At 43.9% G+C, this 21,880-nt stretch overlaps 1 protein-coding gene across 2 annotated transcripts; it reads right to left on the minus strand.

Annotated features, from left to right (window-relative positions):
- Nucleotides 1–6,152: 6,152 nt before the first annotated feature.
- On the minus strand, nt 6,153–20,299 carry C2H4orf48 (chromosome 2 C4orf48 homolog). Of its 2 annotated transcripts, none has more exons than XM_052780675.1 (4): nt 20,180–20,299; nt 19,845–20,002; nt 12,372–12,460; nt 6,153–8,467 (listed from the first exon to the last, which is right to left on the minus strand). In XM_052780675.1, exons 2-4 carry the CDS (start codon nt 19,975–19,977, stop codon nt 8,402–8,404), a joined length of 288 nt encoding a protein of 95 aa, XP_052636635.1. In that variant the 5' UTR covers nt 19,978–20,002; nt 20,180–20,299; the 3' UTR covers nt 6,153–8,401. The 2 variants fall into 2 exon arrangements, with proteins under 2 accessions (XP_052636635.1, XP_052636636.1); XM_052780676.1 differs by lacking the exon at nt 20,180–20,299 and adding an exon at nt 20,112–20,133.
- Nucleotides 20,300–21,880: the final 1,581 nt, after the last annotated feature.

Here is a 21,880-nt window from a genome sequence, read left to right on the forward strand (position 1 = left end):
TAAATAACCTGGCAGATTCTGTGACTGACAGTGAGGTTGTAACATGGTGGTTGCCATGTAATTTAATCACCATCATGCTATTGAGATAATATAGTAGCAAGCTGCATTTTAGGTCTGCTCCTTCCTTGCAAACAAACAACACACTAGTATTATGCTGGAATCATCCCAAATTCTGCACTATGGCTGTCTCAACATGAAGGGGCAGCTTTGAGCTTTGACTGTCAAGTACTACAAGGCCGGGGTTTTATCAAAGGCTGCTGGAAGCCAGCTCAGGCCAGGAGAATGCCCTTCCTAAGGGGCCAAACCCATGTGCCTCAGGCAAAAAGCAGCTGGGGTCTCCATTCCCACAGAATATGAAGCCTGCATATGCCTTCCTCCCATTAACACACTGGTGGTGGCTCACAGAGCCAACAGACATAGGCAGGGTTGTTGGTTTCTTTCTGTATCTTAAGGTATGTATGACTCTCTGCCCTCCTGCTCAGGCTTTGCATTCGCTTTATGAAGGATGGGCCATGGGGCCATTCTAGTGCCCGGGCAGAGATTGCTGAACACTTGGGGAGGCGAAATGTCCAGAAAAATGCCTGGTGACAAACATCCGCCATTTTGCCCCCCTGCTCCCAGATGTCCCTGATGGGTCAGTGCTCCCCCAGATGTCCCTCATGGGTCAGTGCTCCCAAGTGAGTGTTTTGATGCCCAGAGGAAGAAATATAGGCTCTCACTGGTGCCAGCAACCTCATTCTCTGAGGTAGAAGGCCAGGTCCTCGGTGTAGTGACAGCAGGGCTGTCCTCTGCCCTGAGACTCTGCCCACTGGCGGCCATTTTGTCCACCCCTCTCACAGGTGCCATTCTAAGGGCGTACAGAATGGTGCTTGGTCTAGGGAACACAAAATGGCACCATAAGTTCTGGACATCCAAATACAGCACCTTGGAAGGCTGCTTCTCTTCACTGGGTATCCCTTTTCATCTTGTGCTTTAGGAAACTTCTTGCCTCTGTGTGCAAGACCACTTTGTTAGTGGGGTTGCTTTCCACAGAGCCAGTCACTCAGGCGGAAGTGGCTGGATGCTTTCTCCAGGTTGACAGTGACTGGGAGGAGCACATGGGCGTCCAAACGGCCAGCTGTTTGCCAGTCTCAGCCAGAAAAGCTCACACTTGCTAATTCCAGACTATGAATTTGATGATAAAGTTCCTGGCCTGATGTACATGAGGTATCTAGTGGCCTTCCATTGAATAAATTGCAGGTCTAAATGGCAACTCATCTTGAGGAGGCAGTACAAAAAACTTGCTCATGTCATGTACAATGAAAATTTTAAATGGACATGGTATAAATCAGACCGCATGTCAAATGGAAAGCAGCTAAATGCATTTTTCCCAAGTCTACCATATTTGTCTTCCCAGCCTTTAGCTACTAGTTTGATGTTTTTTCTCGAGTGCTGCATGTTTGCACTTGTTCTTAGAGAGCTGGCCAAGGTCCAATACCCATTAAATCCATTGAGGGCCTTCATGTACTTCCAGGTCCAGATCCTCTCAACAAATGTTTAAATGAGACTAACTTAAACTTCATCACAATAAAATTGTTTCTGTTATATAACTGTATGTATGGGAAACAGCTAATTATTTGCAATGAAGAAGGTTTTAAATTTTGCAGCTTCTCCTTGTGGTTGTTTTTTTGGGGGGGGGTTGCACAATAATGAAGCATTCTGGAGTCCCTACAATCCATTCTTCAGAATATTTCACAAATTCAAAATCACAATTATTCAATGCATTATTGGGCATGGAGTACTTTTCTGTGCAGGCAATATACAGCAGTCTATTTAGAGAGACTAAGGTCTATCAGAAGGTCATGTTATGATGGATCTTGCAAGTCACATATTCAATCTAGTCTTTGAACAGAAATTTATAACCTTCTCCTTAGTCCTACTTTGTGAATGTTCATAGAATAATCTTGGTATTTCCTTGCTGTTGCCCATCTTGGTATTGAAACTTACTCATGTGGTTGTTTGGGGAAAGGAAATATGAGAAGCATAGTTCGGGAAGATGCATTAGAAATGTGGACCAGAATATGAAGTAGTTTTTTCATTAGTTTCCAAATAGTAAAATCAGTGATTCTATAAAATTACTTAAATGTGTAACACTCACCTCTTTATTTCCTGTATAAATTATGCAAATGTTAGCTAAACAGGCAATAGTTAGACAGACACTAATTATTTGTATCTTTGACACTAGAAGCCATACAGAGCTATGATGTCTACAGATTTCACCTTAAAACAATTGTAACTGAAGGATTTTGCTATTTTCATATATAAATGCCATGTTTGCTTTTAATACATCCACAAGTGAGACACAGTGGTCTGCATTCTTCTTATGAAAAGAGTATTCCTCCATTGATTAATTTGGAGGCCAGAGATAGCAAAGGAAACATGGCCTGTACCCCAAAGCACCTGAGTGGCAAAGCTGTATCCAGCTCAAGAATTCCTGCTTTCCAAATTCTTCAGGCTTATATTATACTTAACTGTTACTGATGAGCTTTACATGCTTTACTGTCTGCTATACATTCAACTCCCCCACACACCTGAGTTGTGAGATACAGGCACAGTTTCTTAACCAATTAAAAAGAAAAGGAATTAAACATCAGAGAAAATAGACTTGTTACATATAATATCGTTATTGTGTCTTTGCAAAAAAAATGTATAGATCCATAGTTTTAGCTCACCTTTTTCATTTATTTATATGGAATGAAATCTGACGTAAAGAGAATCATCCTCTTGAGAAGTGGCATTCTGTCCCCATCTATAATGTACAGACCAGTAAAAGCAGCTTGGTGTATCAGCAGTTAGAAAAAACAGATCTATTCAGTAATCGGTGCTGCAGACACCATCTATCTTTAGTACCTTAATGCTTTTAAGATGATGAAATACCTTCAGCACCACTACAAAAAGGCTAGGCTTCTGTTTGTTATTTCATATGGTCAGTACTTAAACTATTGATAACATTTAATCTTGAAGCCAACTTGTGATCAGCTTGAGAAACACAATTTATAGGATCAAATTTCTTTAGCCCTCAGTCCCCTGTTCTGTATTTCTAGGGATAGGGGCTTTGCTCTCCCCAGGAAAACCTTTTGCAATACAGTAAGGGAACTGTAGGAAATCCAAAAGGCAGTTATTTTAGACACACACAGAGTAAACAGTAAACGAAGCACTGTGTTAGTGCGAAGCAGGCCTGAGTCACCTCTTGTGGTTTCCAGTGAGTTCATGAAGAATCCCATGTGGGTATATAAGGGTAGAATTTGGGCCACAGTGTTGAGAAAACAGCTCTGGTCATGATTTCAGCATGAACAGAAACATATGGAGTTCAAAGAATGCATTCAAACAAGCCAGGCTGAACAAAAGGTCCATCATTTACTGGAGACTTTTCTTCAAAGAACTATTGCATGGAAAATGTAATGGTGGATGTAGTGAACTGAAGCTTTAATAACGGACATTAATGAACAGCCTCAAGAATGATGAGAATGATGAAGTGGTTTTCTAACAGCCTCCTTGTGTTTCTCATTCCTCCCCTCTGGAGTTCAGGGAAGGAAGTTAATAACTTCAACATCTTTTCTAGCCATACACATAGAGAATATAACATAAGCACATGAGCTTGTCCACACTGGGTTAGACCAAAGGCCCTTCTAGTGTGGGATCCTTCTCCAGCAGTCAACAAATTATCATGAGCGTGTGGGGGGAAAATTCTTTCCTTCTTTTGCCCGTGTGGAGATGTGGAGATGCAGAGACGCTGAGTGCATGTTCTGAACAGAGCCCCAAGGCCTGTTCGAGGCAGGGCCAGAGTCAGAAATTGGAAAATCACAGTGTCTTTTCAGAAGTTTAGCAGACAGACCCATCCTGCTTCATCCATCGCTGTCAGAAATTATTTATTCAAAATGTTTACTAGAGCAAAAATGAGGCTAAATATTTTATACATATTATACATACATATATATATTTGCAATTGATATTAGTTTTCCACTCCTCTTGAACTTCTGCTGCCAAGAACACTCTAAGTGAGTGCTGCCTTTCTCCTTGGCTGGTAAAAGCACCTGCAAATTAGTTTCCTCTTAATTTTCAAATCGGCAAGTACCAGTTTGCAAAAGATGCTTCAGCTCTTCCGTATTTTCTTTGGGAACAAGCACAGCACAAAGCCTCCCTGAGTCTTTCCATGTTCTGCACAGCTCCAACTGAGGAGCACAGGGATTATCCACAACCACCTCTTCCACCTGCATTTCATTGCATGGCTCTCAAAGCAGGTTCTGGAAATCTTGGAAAATTCACATGCCATTCTTGATGAGAGTGGGGAAAATAATCCCTTCTTTTGCATCAGTGAGCACATCTCTGTGCTCCCCATTTCAAATCCTGTTCCTGATACCACTGTGCTGGCTTTGTCTGTAGCACTGCCCTCATTCAAAATGATTGCAGCCCCCGCTTACCATGCACAGCATATAAATCCGTAGGAGGCTGCAGCTCTGGTTTCTCAGTCAGGAGCGCTGATTTGCCAGGAACTCAGCCAGGCTGCAGAAGGCAGGTACCTTTTCCCCTCCACACTTGCTCCCCTTTTCTCTCACTCCCTGAGTCCCGGCCAGGGAAGGACTAAGCAGTTCATTGTTTTAGGCAAGGGGGTCTCTTTCCTGTCTGCCAAGAGAGGCAAAGGCAAACTTTCTGCCTTGTGCCAGTTCCAAGGAAAAACCATCCTCTATGCTTCTCTGCCTCGGGAAAGGCACAACAAACAGCCTCAGAGCCTTTCTTCTTTTAAATTACCTTTGAACCAAACTGGAATTCCTGTTAGCCTCCTTCAGCACAGCAAGTGCTTTCTCTCAGCAGGGTGAGATCTGTCTTCTGGTAGCAAACAAATGGCCAGCATCAGCTCCCTCCACAAGTCCCACTGCTACAGGAGGAGGTCTTGTCTCCGGGTACCAACCAGCCTGGGACAGGTGAAGGAGGGGGCACAGAAACCACATGGCTACTCTTAAGGGAACTGCCTACACACTTTATAACTATTGCTTAGAAAATGGGGAATGTATACTGGATGCTCAGGTCACCCAGGAGTTACCTACAGCCTAGTTCTGGGTACAAAGAAATAACTGATTTCTGAATATGAGATGTCCCTCTGGAGAGAGTATTCCATGGGGCTTTCAGAGTATTCCACACAAAAATGTGGGCAAGGAACACCAGCCTATACACTAGCCAGATTCAGCTAGCAATAATACTACTTAGTTTTGATGCTACCTAGCAGGAATCTTCATTACGAGCAAGATAAATTGTATTCCCATTTTTCAGAGTGAAATCCAGAGACACGTCTTCAGAGAGTTGTCCTGAGACTCAGCTCAAAATTACTGACTTAGAATACACACCGAATTACACCCAAAGGAGGCATTAGCTCAGGTATGAGAAGCTCTGGAGATATGGAGGTCATTACCAGGATTTATCCATCACCTTGTCTTCCCAGCAACAGCACCATGCTAACATGATTATACCATTTCTCTTATAGGAAGAACTTGGCTGTGCATCTTTACAGCCTACCACTTGCACTCCACCTTGTGTACAAATGCCATGTGCCCAGGGTTACCTGCAGCAGCACTGCACCAAAAGAAAAGAAGACACAGCTTGGTTTCAAAAGGTCATGAGAACTGCCTTGGCTCCACAGCAAAACAGTGCTGGAAGTGTTGTGTGGGAAAACAGACTTTCTGCTTTAAGGCCTCCTCCAATTAAATTATTTTTTAAAATACACAGTTTCTTCTAGTAAGTGGAGACTCAAGGGGGGTCTGAATTTAAATTAACTTCATGAGCAGTAATAAATTAAAACTATCTAGCTGAATTTTCTTTCGTCATGCCATCCAGCAATCATAAGGAGCTTTATCACAACAACTAAGTACAGAGTACAGAGTCCTTAAAAAAGCTCACAAAAATCATTGCAGTAGTTTTAATTTCAAAAAAGGATGAGTTCAATTTTATACTTCAGCAGATAGGAATACATTCATAAATTTAGCCCAAATACAAGATTTCTTTATTTTTTTATTCAAAATAGCATTTTTTCTCTGTGGATTTTCCACCTAATTAAAGACCAGGTATTTATTAATACATAAGCACTATCATTTTTCAAATCAGTAACAAAGCACACCAAATACTATAATACATCTTGCCCTTTTATTGTATTGTATTGTAGATAAAGAGGAATACATACAGAATAATCACTGCCCTCACAACCATAAAGATGCAGTGTCACTCTGATCCCTTTGGGAGTCACAGAACATCCACTTGTCATTCATTCCACCTTTTTATTGTGACAAGCTGCATATATCAAAACTCAACTGTGAGCAACCATTTTTCTAAATAAAAACAAACACAGCCAAAAAAACAGTGCTTGCTGACAGGACTTTGCAAGATTCCTAAGGTACCAGCAGAATAAGCATGCACAACAGCAATTCAAAACCATAGACATGCTGCCCCCTGCAAAGGTGAGCTGTGCTGGAAAATTCACATGTTCAGTGCTGGAACTCCATCTCCTGCAAAAAGCTAACTCAAAATCTGTGCATTACTTTGGTTCAAATCTAAGTGGGAGTAAAGTAACCTAAGGTTGGTATTTTTCAAAGGAGTTGTGTTAAACCTATTGTTTTATCTGTAAAATAAAATATAGTCTATGATAAGAACCTCTATTGCTTCCCATCAGTTACCCGTGCTACAGTGGAGTGTAATGCTACTAGAAGCAATGTGTTGCTGTGTCATGCTGCTTCTCTTTTATACAAACTAGGTCCTAATGACCTATAAAGGGTTTTTCTAGAATACTACAAAGGACAAAGCAAATTTCCTACTTGAAATGCAGGTGCAAGGAAGCTTTTCCTTTCTGAGAACCACATGCCTTTCAAACAACTTTGGCAGAGCATATGGTAATACACTCCTTTGTGTTATTGAGTATGACTGCACACAAAATAGTAAGTTGGCAGTGGGTCACAGTTCCCTATTTCCCTGTGTCTAATGTGGTAGATAAAATGGGAGAGAACCAGTTTAGAAACATACAGACAGCTACCATCATAACTTACTGAGCAGTCTGACAGCAAAATATGAGCCACTTATGGGAAGACAGACATATTAATAAGAATTGGTAAAATTACTTTGAAAACCACTGCTGTTGATACTGCTCCCATACTCTTGTTTGTATAAAAGTTGCTAGCCTGTACATAGATGCCCTAGCTGATACACAAATCTATTAATTATACTTTGGGGATGATATTTTAAGCCCTATGAAAAATCTATTGTTATCTACAAGAACTTTCCACTGGGGCCATTTTCTGCTCTCCTCCCCAAAACAAAGGAAAAAATGAAAACTATGAGAAAGGATTTGCTATTCTTTTTCAAAGAGTAACAAGGCGCAATCTTTACTACTACTACTACTACTACTACACTGCCTAAATTGTTTTGTTCTCTCTTGCCTCACACTGACTGCAGCAGGAATATTAATAGTATCAGCACTGTAACCCACCGCTATGGAGTGTAAAGTCCATGCAAGAGCTATGGCCCATTATGGAAGAACTTAAATATTTCTCAAAATACAGTTTGCAGGAGACTCCTGGGCACGTAGGCGTTTTGTAGGCTCTCTGCCAAAACTCTCTGTAGAGGCCAGTTTGAGTGGTTCAATCCAGTATGTGATTTGCTTAATGAAAGACACTTCTCCAGAAGATTTTGGCAGATGCAATCAGTTCAATTGCCAGGCAGTATTCATGTGATTACAAATGTTACTGATCACATTAGGTACTTAATAAATCTCTCCAAAAAGATCACAGCTACTGTGTGGCTCTGAAGAAATTTAAATTGTGATACAGATTACTGTGTTTGCTGTGCACTGGACTATTGATACAATTGGGAACAAATACCTTCCTTGGACTGCCAAGCAGTCAGTGACAACTACTAATTTCTACATAAAGCCATGACTGCTTGTTTGTAAATGTTTAGCTATGCATCATTGCAAAGCAGCTTCCTTTTCATGTTAGGGATACATCCTACCATAAATATATTAAAGAATTCAACTCCACTGACTTTCACAGATCTATGCCAATTCACATGTGCTGAGGGCTTGGCCTGAGAGTCCAAGGACAATTTTTGGCTTGAAATAGAAGAAAAGTGAGATGCTGTCCTTGTATATAACCCATGAACTAGACTTTGGCACTGTTTCTTCTGTTGACATTTCAGCAGATGCAATATCACATACAGTAATGATAAAACACATCAAAGCAAAAATGATCTGAGCTGTACCTGTTCGGAAAAAAATTCTTTTCCTTGCATCATGGCACAACTTGCACTCTGTATCTTCCTGTAATTTATTGAACAGCATTTTAAAAATGAATAAATGTCCATTGGCCGAATCCCAGTGCTCATTTCAGTGTATCGCATGAAAGCAATCACACAGGCCTCTCTTTTCTGCTCTCAGGAGGAGGGTTTCTGTCTGCAAAAAAACATGAAATCAAAGAACAGAATATATCAGTTTAAAAAAGTATATAATTGATTAGACCTAATCCCTCCACACAGCTGTAGCCAAGGTGCTTTGCTGAGTGAAAAATCATAGTTATTAGTGCTGGTTTTCATCCAGAAAAAGTGATGAAATAAGTATATTCAGAACAAAGATGCATGGAGAGTATTTTTATAGTTAAAATGTTTCATTTTCACAGTTAACTTCTAGGGAGTAGGCTGTCAAAATTATTAAAGTGTCCTTTATAGATGCTGAGAAAAATTCCACTTTCAACAGCACTGCTCTTAATTCCTTTGCAGTGATTGATGGCTTCCTGTTGACGATGTCTTCAGTACTGTATAATTTAATTGCACCAGATAGCATGTGCTGAGGAGCCAGTTGTGCTCTCAGTTACACTGCTGTTTCTCTAGAATAACTCTGTGTTTAATCCAGCTGTCAGTCTAACCTTGTTGTCTGAAACACATAATCTTTCACGGCAGACCTAGACCTGAGTTTGTGGCTCCTATTTTAACCTGAGTTGATTTACTGACAGTTGCCTTATTATCAGCTCCATTTGGAGCCATGCCCCCAGAACTCCATCAAAAACTTAAAAACCATCCTCTGTATACATCATTTAAAATTACTTGCTCTTGTTTTTTGGAGTGCCTTAGTGGAAAAGCATTTCCCAGCTTTTTTCTCTGTATCCAGGAAAAAAAAATTAACTTCAGATCCTCAAAGATATTTAAGTATCATCTATTTAGTTATGATCAAATCACTTAATTTGTGGGTCCTGGTCTCACTTTTTGAGAAACAAAGGCTGACTTTCTCAAATGGCACCATCATTTCAGAAGCTGGGACTCTTGCAAGATGCAAAATAAAACTGTTAGTGCAAGCAACTCACATTAGGAAGTGCAATTGTGACTGAAGAAAAAATTCTTCCTGAGCATATCTTGTGGTTTTCACCCTGTGGTCTGTGGTCCCTTACGCAGTTTGTAGACTGACTGAAGAGTTTCTTGAGGGGAAATAAAAGTTACCAAGCTTAAATTCACCATGAATGGGTTTCCCATCTGCACTGGAAAAAACCATTAAAGGTTGAAAACCACTTGTTAACAAATTGTCTCAAAGCTCTGTGAAACAAGAAGGTCTTCAGCCTGCTGGTGTTCCTCTGACATGATACCTCCCGACAAATTAGAAACAGCAAAGGGCTAATTAACAAAGACTCACAGTTTCCAAAGGAGTAGCTGGGCACTTCTACCTGGGGACCTGCTCTGCCTTGCTTGGCCAGCAGCACCTCTGTCCCCCAGCAGTTCCCACTCTCTACTACTCATTTCTTGTTCTCAGACTGCAAGATTTTGCAGGGAGAGGCTGTTTCAGAACTGCTTTTCCCTCCCCTCCACAGCACTCTATCCTTTTCACCTCAAACTTTTGACATCCACCTTTGCATTAAAGAGGACTTGTTCACTTCCCTTGTCTGCTTTCACTTATCGGCTTAGTGCAATGGCAGGCGTTATTAAACACTGCTTCTCACTTGTACAATGAAATCTCGGATGAGTGAATGCTCTCATTGTTGAGAGCCCAGTAGAAATCATAGAATCATCTTAACATCAAACAGGCTTACGCGATTTCACTGTAATGCCAACAAGCTGTCACTGTACCACAAACCCTGCCTAGGCATCACTCATGACTATTTACAGGCAGGAAGAGTAGCTCTGGGAGCATTCGACTGTAAACTGAAAGACTGTGAAAGAGAAGCATCAATTACAAAAATTAATTGCGGCCCTGTTGGCATTGGCTTAGAAAGTCCCTGATAGGAACAGTCTAGCATGGGGCTTGCCCTTGTAACAACAACTTTCAAGACTCAGGAGTTGTTGAACGAAGTTACCTGTGTGTAAAACTTGAGAAGCTATAGTTGGTCAGCATGAGCCAAGCACCAGCGGTTGAGTAGGGATACAGAGGCTGTATCTTTCAGAGAACAGAAGGCCACAGTATGCCATTTGTAGGGCCCTGGCCACTGCATTTCACTTTAGCATCTCTGCATCATTCAATAATTTGTATTTAACTAAAGCATCTCTTCCAGAAAGGCCTTTGGAGTCTCAATCCAAAGGCTGGAAAAGATGGACAGTAACATACCCTTTCTTTACTAGTAGTATTAAACTCTAAAAGTTGTCAAAGGGTGAGAGATGTTCCAGATAACTGGTTACGTTTGTTTTGGTGATGCACTGTTCCTATGCCCCTTGTTCTGTAATACTGAGAGCTGTCTGAATCACTGCCTTGGCATCACAGGACTGTCCAGGTCCTCACAGAAACAGAAGCTTATCTTGCAGCGCTCTGGGACCAGCTGCTCCCTTTATATTCTGCCTCACCTCTTACAAGACAGCATTGTTCTCTGATGGGTTGTATTCTCACTCCACTCTCCAAATAGAATAGCCAACACAGATACATCTGAATATCTCTGTAAGTGGGATTAAGGAATTGTACTGCCTCTATTGCATTCAAAAAAAATCTTCCCAGTGCAGCTTAGCCAGAAATTTAGGACCTCCTTTAACTTCCCATGTAAAGCCTGGTGACGGTATAAGAACCAACACAGCTGCGATTGCACATGGTCTTCCAGTGTCATGTGTAGGTACAAAACACTTCAGCTGAACCTAATCCAAAAAGGTGAAACCCCACTATGCACCAGAACAGCCCAGCACAGCTACTGGAGGTAAAGCCCATCTATTCACAGTCTGACACTTAACAGTTATTTAGTATTACGCTAGTGCATGGGAATCTTTTGCAATGTAACCCTTTTGCAATGTACTGCACTCAGAGCTCTGCCCTAATCAGTTCGCTATTGATAGCTCGAGAAAGCTAAAGTCACTCCAGCCTTATTGTGTGGGGTCCTACATGATTGCCCAAGGTCACAAGAAACCAAAGGCAAAGCAATGTAAATGCCCTTCTGTCTTACAGTTTGAGACACATAATTGATTTACATCTCTCTGGCTGACTCTGCTGTGAATGACAATTTGAGCAGAGCATGACTTTAGAGGAACAAGGAGCCCTTCTCACCTGCCAACAGAGACACCACTGGCCACAGGCACTGAGCGGGCACCTAAAGGAACTGGGTGATGTGGCTGTGAACTGGTTGCACTCACCACAAGTTGCTTTATTGTCATGTTTCCAGTGTTAATGGAGCTGTTAGGGAAGAAGAGGTAGGACAAGACTTACATGGGGGGCCTTTATGAGAGGTGAGAGACCTCCTGCCCCCTGCAAACTTCAGGCAGCATGGGAACCGCTGTGGTAAGTCCTACCCCAGTTAGTGTTTGTGCATATTTATGAACCTACATACGTATGCATTGTTAAAATCAGGGCATTTAACACACCCTCATTTTTTGTTCATTAGCACCTCTGCAGCACAAGACCAGCATGTGAAGTTGCAAAATGCCCTGTGTGCTAACTACCTGAGAAATTTCCTTCCCCCTTTTTCATGGAGTATCGATCCATGAGCAAGGAATATATGTGCTTCCCTTTCCCCTGCCAGCCCTGCCTGCCACCTTCTTGCTCTCCAGTTCACTTTCTGCTCCTGCTTGCTGAACAGTCAGCCCATAGCTCAGAAGCAGTGTTGTGACATAAAGAGTAAATAATTTTTCTTGTTCTTCTCTCCCTTCATACATCTTCTTTCCTTCTCTATTTGATGCAGGGACTGTCTGGGGTAATTCTTCAGCCTGTTATGCAAGAAGTCTGACTAGATGATCTTTAATGAACCTCTCCAGTCTGTGAAAAATAATCTGTACTTGGTAAAATCCTATTCGCTGAAATGGAATTGAGTCAGCAGAGATGTCATGTCTGCTGTACACAGACAGGCAGACCTGGCCACTTGGAGATAAAGGCTAAGTAAAAGCATTTCTATAGAAACACATACCCGCGTGTCTAGATTATACGCTGTCTTCTTTAAATCCTGCAACGCCCTCTGCATGAACTCAAACGCATGGCAGTCAACACAGGGACGACCTGGAAAAAGGTACAGAAGAAGACATCACTGTCACAGCATGAAATTTGGAGTGTGGCAGTGCAGAGAGGGACTACTCAGAGACCTTGCAACGCCAGGAAAAAAAAAACATTTTACCAGGCACCCACACTTGCATATGTACAAAGTTAGGGCTGCCTGTGGACAGGGCTGTATCTATCCTTGTGCAAACGTGTAAGGACCAGCAAAAACACAAGAGCATTTTGCTGTGTATGCTTTTCTGAACATAGCCCAGGCTTGATTCTGCCTGGTGCTGTGTGCCTTCAGCCCCCAGCCCCTCCCCTTAAAATGGAAAACCTCAAAACTTCTCAGACATCGGTTAATTCTCAAATGATGCACTGAAAATAGCAGTTTGCAGTGGTTCAGGAATCAGACAGGCAGGTCTGTTTTTACAGGAGCTCTTACAAAGCAGCTTGGCAAGGGACAGTGCCAGATCTGTATTTGCTTCCTTTCACCTGCTGCTGTATTTTTTCTCTGCCAGGAATGCAAAGCATCCCACTGGCTCTGCAGCTGGTGCCAGTGTGTGCACAGAGAGGGGCAGGGCAAGGAAAAGGCAGAGAAGAGGAGGAGGAAGGGACTTGACAACAACTAAAATGGCTCACTTGTGGACCTGGGCATTTCTGCTCTGCCAGGATTCACCTTGCACTAATCTCAGGCCCTTTCATTCAGTCACAGAGTTAACGAAGTGTGGGTTTTCGGAAGAAATTGCAGATACTGGAGGAGATGCAGGGGGAATGGGGAGAGAGGGCGTTTTACATTGATCACAGAGCCCCCATGTTGCAGGGGGTGCTGAAATCCTTGTCCACAGGCAGCCACTTGTGCTGCTCTGACAAAGCAAAGAGGGTGCAAAGCTGCTGCTGAGATAGATAGCTGGGGAGCCGCCTGGAGCCAGGGACCTGCTGTGCAGCACCCTATGCTTGGCACCCTGCTGCCAACGTGGACTTCTGAGTTGGGCCTGATGGAAGGGAGCAGCCAGAGTGCTTCTCGGTCCCCAGCAAGCCTCTTAGGGACTTTGACCTGTTCAGGAGATGTTTCTCTCCGACCCATCCTCCTCCATCTCCCCTCCATGCAGCTGACATCTCAGGGAAACCCAGGGATCAAGCCAGGGATTTAATTCCAGGGATGTGGGGAGATGCAAAGTCCCAACCTCCGTAAGAACAGCATAACTCATGAAGACTCTCTCTCCAGGCCTGAGAGGAGTAGTGACAGGATGGTTTTGAGCACATCTTAAAGATACTCAACGCCCTCCTGTTTTCAGTATTTCAGTAATTTAATTGTTTTCACTTCAGACCATGGAGCAGAGCCCTTAGAAAGAACCTGCACCCTCAGTCTGCTGTCAGCAAATCCATCATTCACTTGGTGCCGTGGCCTGCTCCCTCTCCTTGCTGTGGTCTTCTCGGAAAGCACCTGCCCTGGCTCCACCTCAGTGAAGTGCTGCGTACCCTGAAGTGCTTGTCACTAAAGTGTTCTCAAAATCAGAACTCAATAGAGAGAAAACAAACTTCGGGTTATAAATGAATGTGCTCTGGCATAAATGAATCTCCTGCTCTGGCAGTGTGGAGAAAGCGTCTTTGAGGACAGCCATGAATTCCATAGTCAGTCACTGTCTGCCACCCAGGAAGTCTTCCCAGGCCTTCATGAAGGCCATGGCTGTGTGGGATCATCCACTGGTATTTATGGCAGCCAAGCCCTCCTATGTGGATGGGAAGGTACTAGTGCTACGGCACAACCGTGCCAAGTGGTTATTTCACTTCTGCCACCTCCATGAAAGCAGGCACCCTGGCATCAAAGCAGCTTCTGCAGGGAAGTGGTGGTGGCACTGAGGACACCTGCCTGTGCAGCTCTGCGTGTCCTGGATCAGCACGTGCAAAGCTCCTAACTTCTCTGGCACAGAGCTGGCAATACTCTTCAAAGCCACAGTGCAGAAGCAGCCAGTTTCGCCACATAATGGGGTATTCACTCTCTAATCTAGTTTCCTGGGCTGTCCTCCTTGGTGGAGGGTCCTTCTCCAGGCACAGCTGTCTCTGGGTCAGGTTAGCACCCCTGCCTGCTGGCAGCCAGCAGTCCTGCAGCACTGGCAGTGGGAGAGCTCATGGGATTCCTCCAACCAGCTATATCCCGGGATGGGATGCATCATTTTGACTTACAGTGGCACAGAGAGGACTCACTGAAGCAGCACCACTGGCAGATGAGAGGACAGCTGTATCTGGGAGGAGGTGACAAATGGCTGCTGGGGAGGTGACTGGCTATAAACTTTTCCACCCATGCAGCCCTGCAGAGCACACATCTGTTCAGCACTTTGGGGACTGAACTAGGGCAGTGCTGATCTCTCCATCAAGCATCTTGCACTAGCACAGAGCAACTTGAATGCAAATAAAATAGGGGCAATACCCCACTACCTGGAAAGCCTATAGGCACAGTTGGACTTTTACCAGCAGAGCTGCCCAAGTCCTGACTTTAACCGGGTTTTTAAACTATTACACCAGCCACGCTCTCGCAGTAGCCAAGAGCAGATACTTAAGGAATATACAAGAATAAGCCTCTAGCAATGTTCTTCTAGCCTACCAAGAGGCTGGAGCATAGCCTGAGTCTGGCTGGTGTCTCTACATCTGATAAGCCCTCCATGAATTTTTCTCATGTTAATTTGCCCTGTTGCTTCCTGAATCCATGTAAACTTTTGGCATCTAGAGTATCCTGTGGCAATGAGTTCCACAGCTCAGCTCTTCAGTGAGTGAACAGAATACCATTCTTGTCTCCTCTGAAGGTAACATCTGCTGCTTTCATGTCCTACCTCTAATTTTTGCAGTGGAAGAGAGAGTTATGAAATATTCACCATCTTTGTCCTACTTACGACTTTGCTGCTTTCCATCACTCCCTGCCTTGGTGTCTGCTTTCCAGACTGAAGAACTGGGCTGGTAAGCTGGCCTATCTAGCTGGACTTAATCTCTCTTCATGCTCACAATATTTTCAGTAGGATGCTGTCGTGGTTTAACCCCAGCCAGCAACTAAACACCACGCAGCCGCTCACTCACTCCCCCCCACTCAGTGGGATGGGGGAGAAAATCGGGAAAAGAAGCAAAACCCGTGGGTTGAGATAAGAACGGTTTAATAGAACAGAAAAGAAGAAACTAATAATGATAATGATAACACTAATAAAATGACAACAGCAATAATGAAAGGATTGGAATGTACAAATGATGCACAGTGCAATTGCTCACCACCCGCCGACCGACACCCAGCCAGTCCCCGAGCGGTGAATCCCTGCCCCCCCCCACTTCCCCGTTCCTAAACTGGATGGGACGTCACATGGTATGGAATACACCGTTGGCCAGTTTGGGTCAGGTGCCCTGGCTGTGTCCTGTGCCAACTTCTTGTGCCCCTCCAGCTTTCTCACTGGCTGGGCATGAGAAGCTGAAAAATCCTTGACATTAGTCTAAACACTACTGAGCAACAACTGAAAACATCAGTGTTATCAACATTCTTCACATACTGAACTCAAAACATAGCACTGTACCAGCTACTAGGAAGACAGTTAACTCTATCCCAGCTGAAACCAGGACAGATGCCCGTGGACATTTCCCCAACATAATGATGTCTAAGGGTCTGTTTTCACGAAGGTTTTAAACAAATCTAAATACATGCTGTTGCCAATAGGAGCAATCCCACCCTGCTTTCTGTCCTTGTCTATGTGTTCCCACACCTTCCCTTGTTCACACCAGGAGTGACCATGCAGTTGCTTGGTCAGGTGGATCACTGATTTTTTTTTCTCCAGATCAGATCCTGAATGCCCGAGTTCTGGGGACAGAAATAGGGCAAGGACAGGAGGCCAGGTTATGGGGAGGAGAAGGGCAGGGGCAGCATAAGCTTACATCAGCTTAAAGCAATCATGAAACCAAACCTTAAGTCACATCACAGCAAAGCACAGCAGAGTGCTATTAATTCCTTGCTGACAGCTGGGAACAGACTATCATTCATAGGGAGACTTAACAGGTTTGTGGATTAACATAATGAGAATTATCAAGAGTCAGCTATAATTCTTTAAATGGGTCCTGTCAGCTTGAAGACTATGTGTCTTTGTGTGTTTGGGGAGGAGTGGGGGAGGAGAGCTTAAAATATGTTTCTTGGCTTCTTCTTGGTGAAAAACTGGAACTGAAAGCACTGTGGAAGTCTAATTTACTTTCCCTCACATGCACATGGCGTTTACTCTTTGTATTTCGTGCACCTTGGCTAATGAAAACAGACTGACCAGCTTCTGTTCTTCAAATTCCACATTTCAGCTTTCACAGTGGGTGATCCGTGCTATGAATGCAATGGGAGATTGGGGAAATTACTTAATTTTTTTTAGTGGATTGCACTGAACTTTAAAGAAAATAATCCGCAAACATTAGTAATGCCACTCCATACTTGAACAGTCTTTTGCATATGCAAAGTGCTGCATATAAAGTATAAGGACATGATTAATCACTGCTAATTATCATTATTCATAAAAAGCTGGGCCTGGCTCTCTGACTGGCAGAAAGTATGCCAAGTGGAGAGCAGGTGATGGTACCCCAGCCAGATATTGGTGCCACACACAGGGCAGGATGTCTCTGTAAAGCTAAGAACTCCGACTCACTCTCCTACTTCTCTCCTGTGACTCCTGCACCTCCCACACTTGCACAAGAGCATTGCTGCCCCTCTCCTGCTGCAGGAGGGACACATCTCCCTCCACGTGGGAGAGAGGCTGTAGTGCTGTGTGGTCTGTGAGGGATTGTTCCTGCTAAAGGCATGTTCCCAGTCCCATGTCACACACCTGGGAACAGAGAAAAGCATCAAGCATCACACTGGTCTGCCCTGCAGACGGATACTTAGTATGGTCCATGTACATCATAAATCCCTGTCAAGAACGTGTGCTAGAGCCCCCTTTTTCTTGCTGGGCCACTCAGGATCCTACAACCACCGGTTTACCTGGGCTGACAGTATGGACTTAAGTGCCAGCAACAGGGAAGGTGTGTGCACGTGCTGCAGTAGCACTGGCCCCAAAATGGGTCAGTGCCCAGGAAGATGAACTCCTTGATGATAAATAGTCAGTGGAGCTGACATCAAGCAGGGAAAGATCCAGGAATGTCTGTACTAGATCACATCAAAGGTCTGCCTGACCTAGTGTCCTGTCTCCCATGAGCTACATCTCTTGTAGTACATTAAATGTGTCTAGAAGCATTCCCAAGCTTTGAGAGTAGCTGGCATGAGACAGCTTATCTCTGGAACAGTAAACTCTGTCTTCCAGATAGGCAATTGGCCTCCTGTCATGGACAAAAGTGTTCCAGGGACCATCCTAGCAGGTTACTAGTACAGTCACGTCCCCATGCCAGGAACATCCATAGGCACTGGTTATAGTTGTGACCTTCATGGCCAGCAATGGATGCCTGTGAAAGAGCATAAGAACAGGGCAAGTATGAAGGGATGTGTCCCCAAAGACCCTCCCAGGCCTCAGGAATATGCTGAGGCAGCTCCTGAGCCAGAAGAACTGCTGCTGTATCTAACAGCCCTTTCTAAGACTTTTTTCCTTGAGTTTACCGAATCAGTTCTGCAATCCCTTGCAAACTTTTAGCATCCACAGTGTCCTAAGGGAGGAGCTCCACAGGTTAACTACCAGGAAGAGCCCTGATGGGCAAAGGAAAGTACCTGGAGCATTTAGCAGCTATGCAGCACTCTTTCGACAAGAGGCCTATTAGGAGCATCCCGAGTTCCTTGTTGCTTTAAAACTCTGTCCCTGCAGCAGTGTGAAACAATTTACCATCCATGATCAGCTGAGAGTCTTCCTCCTGGCTTGGCCTCAGACATAAATACCATTATGCATTTGTAGCAACGCTTCCAGCCTCCATTACTCTGGACAGAGCAGCATCTCTCTGCAGAAACACTGGCCACAGAAACACTCTGACCTGCCCTTCATTCCTCACTCTCACATGGAGGAGTAAGACAAGACAAGACAAGACATGGAATCTTCCTCAAGGGCTCTTCAGGGGACTTCAGTAGCCTGGCCAGAAGATATCAGAAAGATAACTCCTTGAGACTGGGGTCAGAGACCCTGGCCAAGGTTTTGTTCTACAGATAAAATGGGAGTTTCCACTACACAAGTGGAACAAAGAACCACTATATACTTCTTCCTCAAAATATGTTGACTTGCCTCTGCTAACATAGACACACAAAGGGCACATATAATTTATTTTTCAAGCATGATTTTCTCCTTGAGGAGACAAAATGGACTACTTGTCACAAAACTTATTAAAATTAATTAATGCCTAGAAAACAAACACACAAAATAGAGATGAGGTCTGTTTTAGAACAGACCAAAACTTAGCATTAATTAAAAAAGAAGAGAATGGAAAAAGAAGGGAATTCAAGATGTAAGTCCTGTAGAGACAAAAACACATAGGTATATTTGAAAACTAGTAATGGAATTATAGGAGAATAAAATGCAGTGACAAACCAGATCTTGTATTAAATATTTTAGCAGTTATATAAAAAGATACCTGTGATACAAAGTAAGCATGACTAAGAAGTAAAGATTGGTTTGTATGCAATTACCTTCCTTTTTTTTTTTCTCCCAGAGGATATTTTAAGTCTCTAATGAGTGGCTACTTCCCACCTGCTGTCACCAAAACACCACGAGAACGTTGACTCCATCCCCTAATATCTGAACTATTGCCTCATTTTGGAGCTGAGAAAGTTCAGCTAGAGACTTGCTCAGAATGACAAAGGAGCTGTGATCCAAATTCAAGAGCTCCTAGCTCCATGGTGTGCTCAAGGCAGTCTATCATATTTATTTATTTTTTAGCTTTGCAGAATAGCAGTAGGATTTCAGAAATCTGTATATGCTTTACGAATACACTGTTTGGGTCAACTTCCCCTGTGTCAATCTGTAATAGTTACAAGAAAGTTGAACTTGAACTGTTGTTCCAACTAAATACTAAAATAAGCAAAATGTAATGCCCTAGCAGAAATAAACAGAAATTTCCTTCTAACAATATCCAGACTAGCAAGGACATCATATGTATTGTGGCAAATTTGGAAACGAAACTCTCGAGAGACAGATCTGAAAGACCTACAATCAAAGAGCTTTAAAACCAGCTTCAATGAAAATTACAATATGCAGTTAGTATTTTTTCCTAAATAACTACTAATCCTTTGCTTGCTTGCTGTTTTTATAAGCGTTGTTTTCATGTGCTTTGCTGACATGTTACAAATTCATCATTACTCCCTCGCTAATAAGGCAATGCAGCATTCCCCTGGAGCTTAAGGTCTGTGTGGCTGCTGTGGGTTAAGTGGAGGAAAGCAAGCGGGATGCGGTGCAGCAGGAGGGCATGAGTGCACACGGCAGGTACGTACTTTCTGCAGGAATGACACTCCCAGAGTCCTGGCTGGCCCCCACAAACCTCACGCTTAGCAGGCCAACCACCGAGATGAACGGGATGGCCACACGCATCACCCTCCAGACAGACGGCAACGCCATTACTCTCATCAATAATTCAAGCTATCTTCCCTGCCTGAAACGAGGAGAAATAAAGAAAATCAGCAGTTTGTTCCCAGCACGCTGCCCACAAAGAAGTGGACCGGGCGTGATAAGCACAGACCCCCATGCACACGCAAACCCACATGCACACATCACTGCAGCGACACGCCACGGGCTTGCGATGCACCCCAAGGACCAGTTTGCCAAGTACCTGATCTTTCTCTTCGCCTGTGTGCCAGACCCTTGGAGCAGCTGTAGCGAGCAGGCGAGGCTCCAGCAGCCACTCTGAGCATGCGTCCCCTCTGCATCCCCCCTTCCCTGATTAGGGTCATTGCCATGGAGATTTGCTATAGCAACACTGAAAAATTGGAGCTGCCAAGTGGAGAAGAAGATTTAAAGGGACCACAATGTGGTGGATGGTCAGTGCTGTACTCCTCCCTGTCTCTGGTCCTCGAAGGCCATGTCCTCTCCTTGGGGAACACTGGCTGCTGCCACCCACGTAAAAGGGTCTTCGGCAATTTTTGTGTTTGTTGCTTTTATTCCCATAGGGGCTGTGCTGAAATATGCAGCTCCCATCCCTTGCTTTATGTGTAACTCACTTAAAGTGAGATTTTCTTCCAGGAGGTTTCAAATGAGATGAAAACTCGGAAGTTTGCTTGGAAAAATAAAGATGCAGGGCCTGTTGATAGCACCCTGCACTCCGGGGAAGACTCCATTATGGGCTTCCTTTAACTCCACTGAAAACAAAGCCTTGTGGACAACAGCAACATCAGCACATGAACCAACCAGGAATATGGATCCCGCACAGCATCACACTAGGTAACCATGATAACAGCCCAGACAAAACCTACGCACTGCAGAAGTTTAAGGATGCTTGCTTCAAGCTCAACTCTTGATCTGGGATTTTGCTAATAGGCTGTGTCCTGACAAAGCTCAAGCATGAGCCCTCCTGGATAGGGGATCTCCATAAGTACCTGGGTGAAATCAAGCATTCAGAAAGTGGAGGTAATACCTTTTGGAAAAGAGAGAGAGATGCTCTCAACACCTGGTTGCCGTAGACCATGGTTAAAGACTCATCTTGCAACGTATCTATTCAATTCATGGCTTTTTCCTTCTCTCACAGGAGGACACTACCTCCTCTCACCAGGGAGAAGGCTCCAGCCTTCCTGGTCTGTACAGAATAACTAACCAGCCAGGCTGTGGAGGTATCAGCCTTCCTGGGCTGAGACACGATTAATCCCTGGCTTTCTTCAGCCCTAGGGACTGTCACCAGCAATGTACTCTGCTTCTATTTTACTTGTTCCTGTGGCTTCCTCAGAATTACCTCTTATATCCCTCATTTCAATGCTTATGCTTTTGGACAAGGTTAGTTTAAAAGTCATCTCGAAGGACTCCAGGCTCTTGACCACTTTCTGGCAAAGTAGAATTGCCTTGTGCATGCAAGAGAGCATGTTGCAGAGGGGCAGCCCAGAGTTGTGGAAGCAATTCCTACCAGAATGACACATTAGGCAAAGTTTTAGCCCAAAGTGCAACTGAAACTCAACTTCCCTTGCACGGAAGGCCCAAGTGAATGTCTCAGGTGAGTCAGGGCACACGTGTGCACCAAAACGGCTCCACCGACTTTATGAGAAGCTGAGACTCCTAATCCAAGCTCTGAAGTTGGATGCCTGAAGTGAGGTTGTGTGAGATGGCCCAGTTTAACATTGTTTGTCTCTTCACAGGCCTCAGATGCCTGTTAAAGGAGCAGCTCCGTAAGAGCCAGGATGTAATGGAAAAACATTGTACAGTTTGACTATACACTCATCTAGGGCTGGTCACATAGTCTAGCCCTGATCTGCAGTTTTAAATAACACCAAATGGAAATTCTGGCACAAAATCCAAACCTTACACTTCCATTCACCCTGGCATATGT

The sequence above is a fragment of the Harpia harpyja genome, chromosome 2 (genome assembly GCF_026419915.1).
Source record: "Harpia harpyja isolate bHarHar1 chromosome 2, bHarHar1 primary haplotype, whole genome shotgun sequence".
Lineage (NCBI taxonomy): Eukaryota > Metazoa > Chordata > Aves > Accipitriformes > Accipitridae > Harpia > Harpia harpyja.

What these genes read in the sequence shown, in the direction of transcription:
- C2H4orf48 (XM_052780675.1), bottom strand. Translation starts at nt 19,977, where the DNA reads ATGAGAGTAATGGCGTTGCCGTCTGTCTGGAGGGTGATGCGTGTGGCC. An exon ending in GAGTGTCATTCCTGCAGAAA is followed by an intron (nt 12,461 to 19,844) that starts GTACGTACCTGC and finishes ACCTTTTTCCAG; the next exon opens with GTCGTCCCTGTGTTGACTGC. An exon ending in CGTATAATCTAGACACGCGG is followed by an intron (nt 8,468 to 12,371) that starts GTATGTGTTTCT and finishes GTTTTTTTGCAG; the next exon opens with ACAGAAACCCTCCTCCTGAG.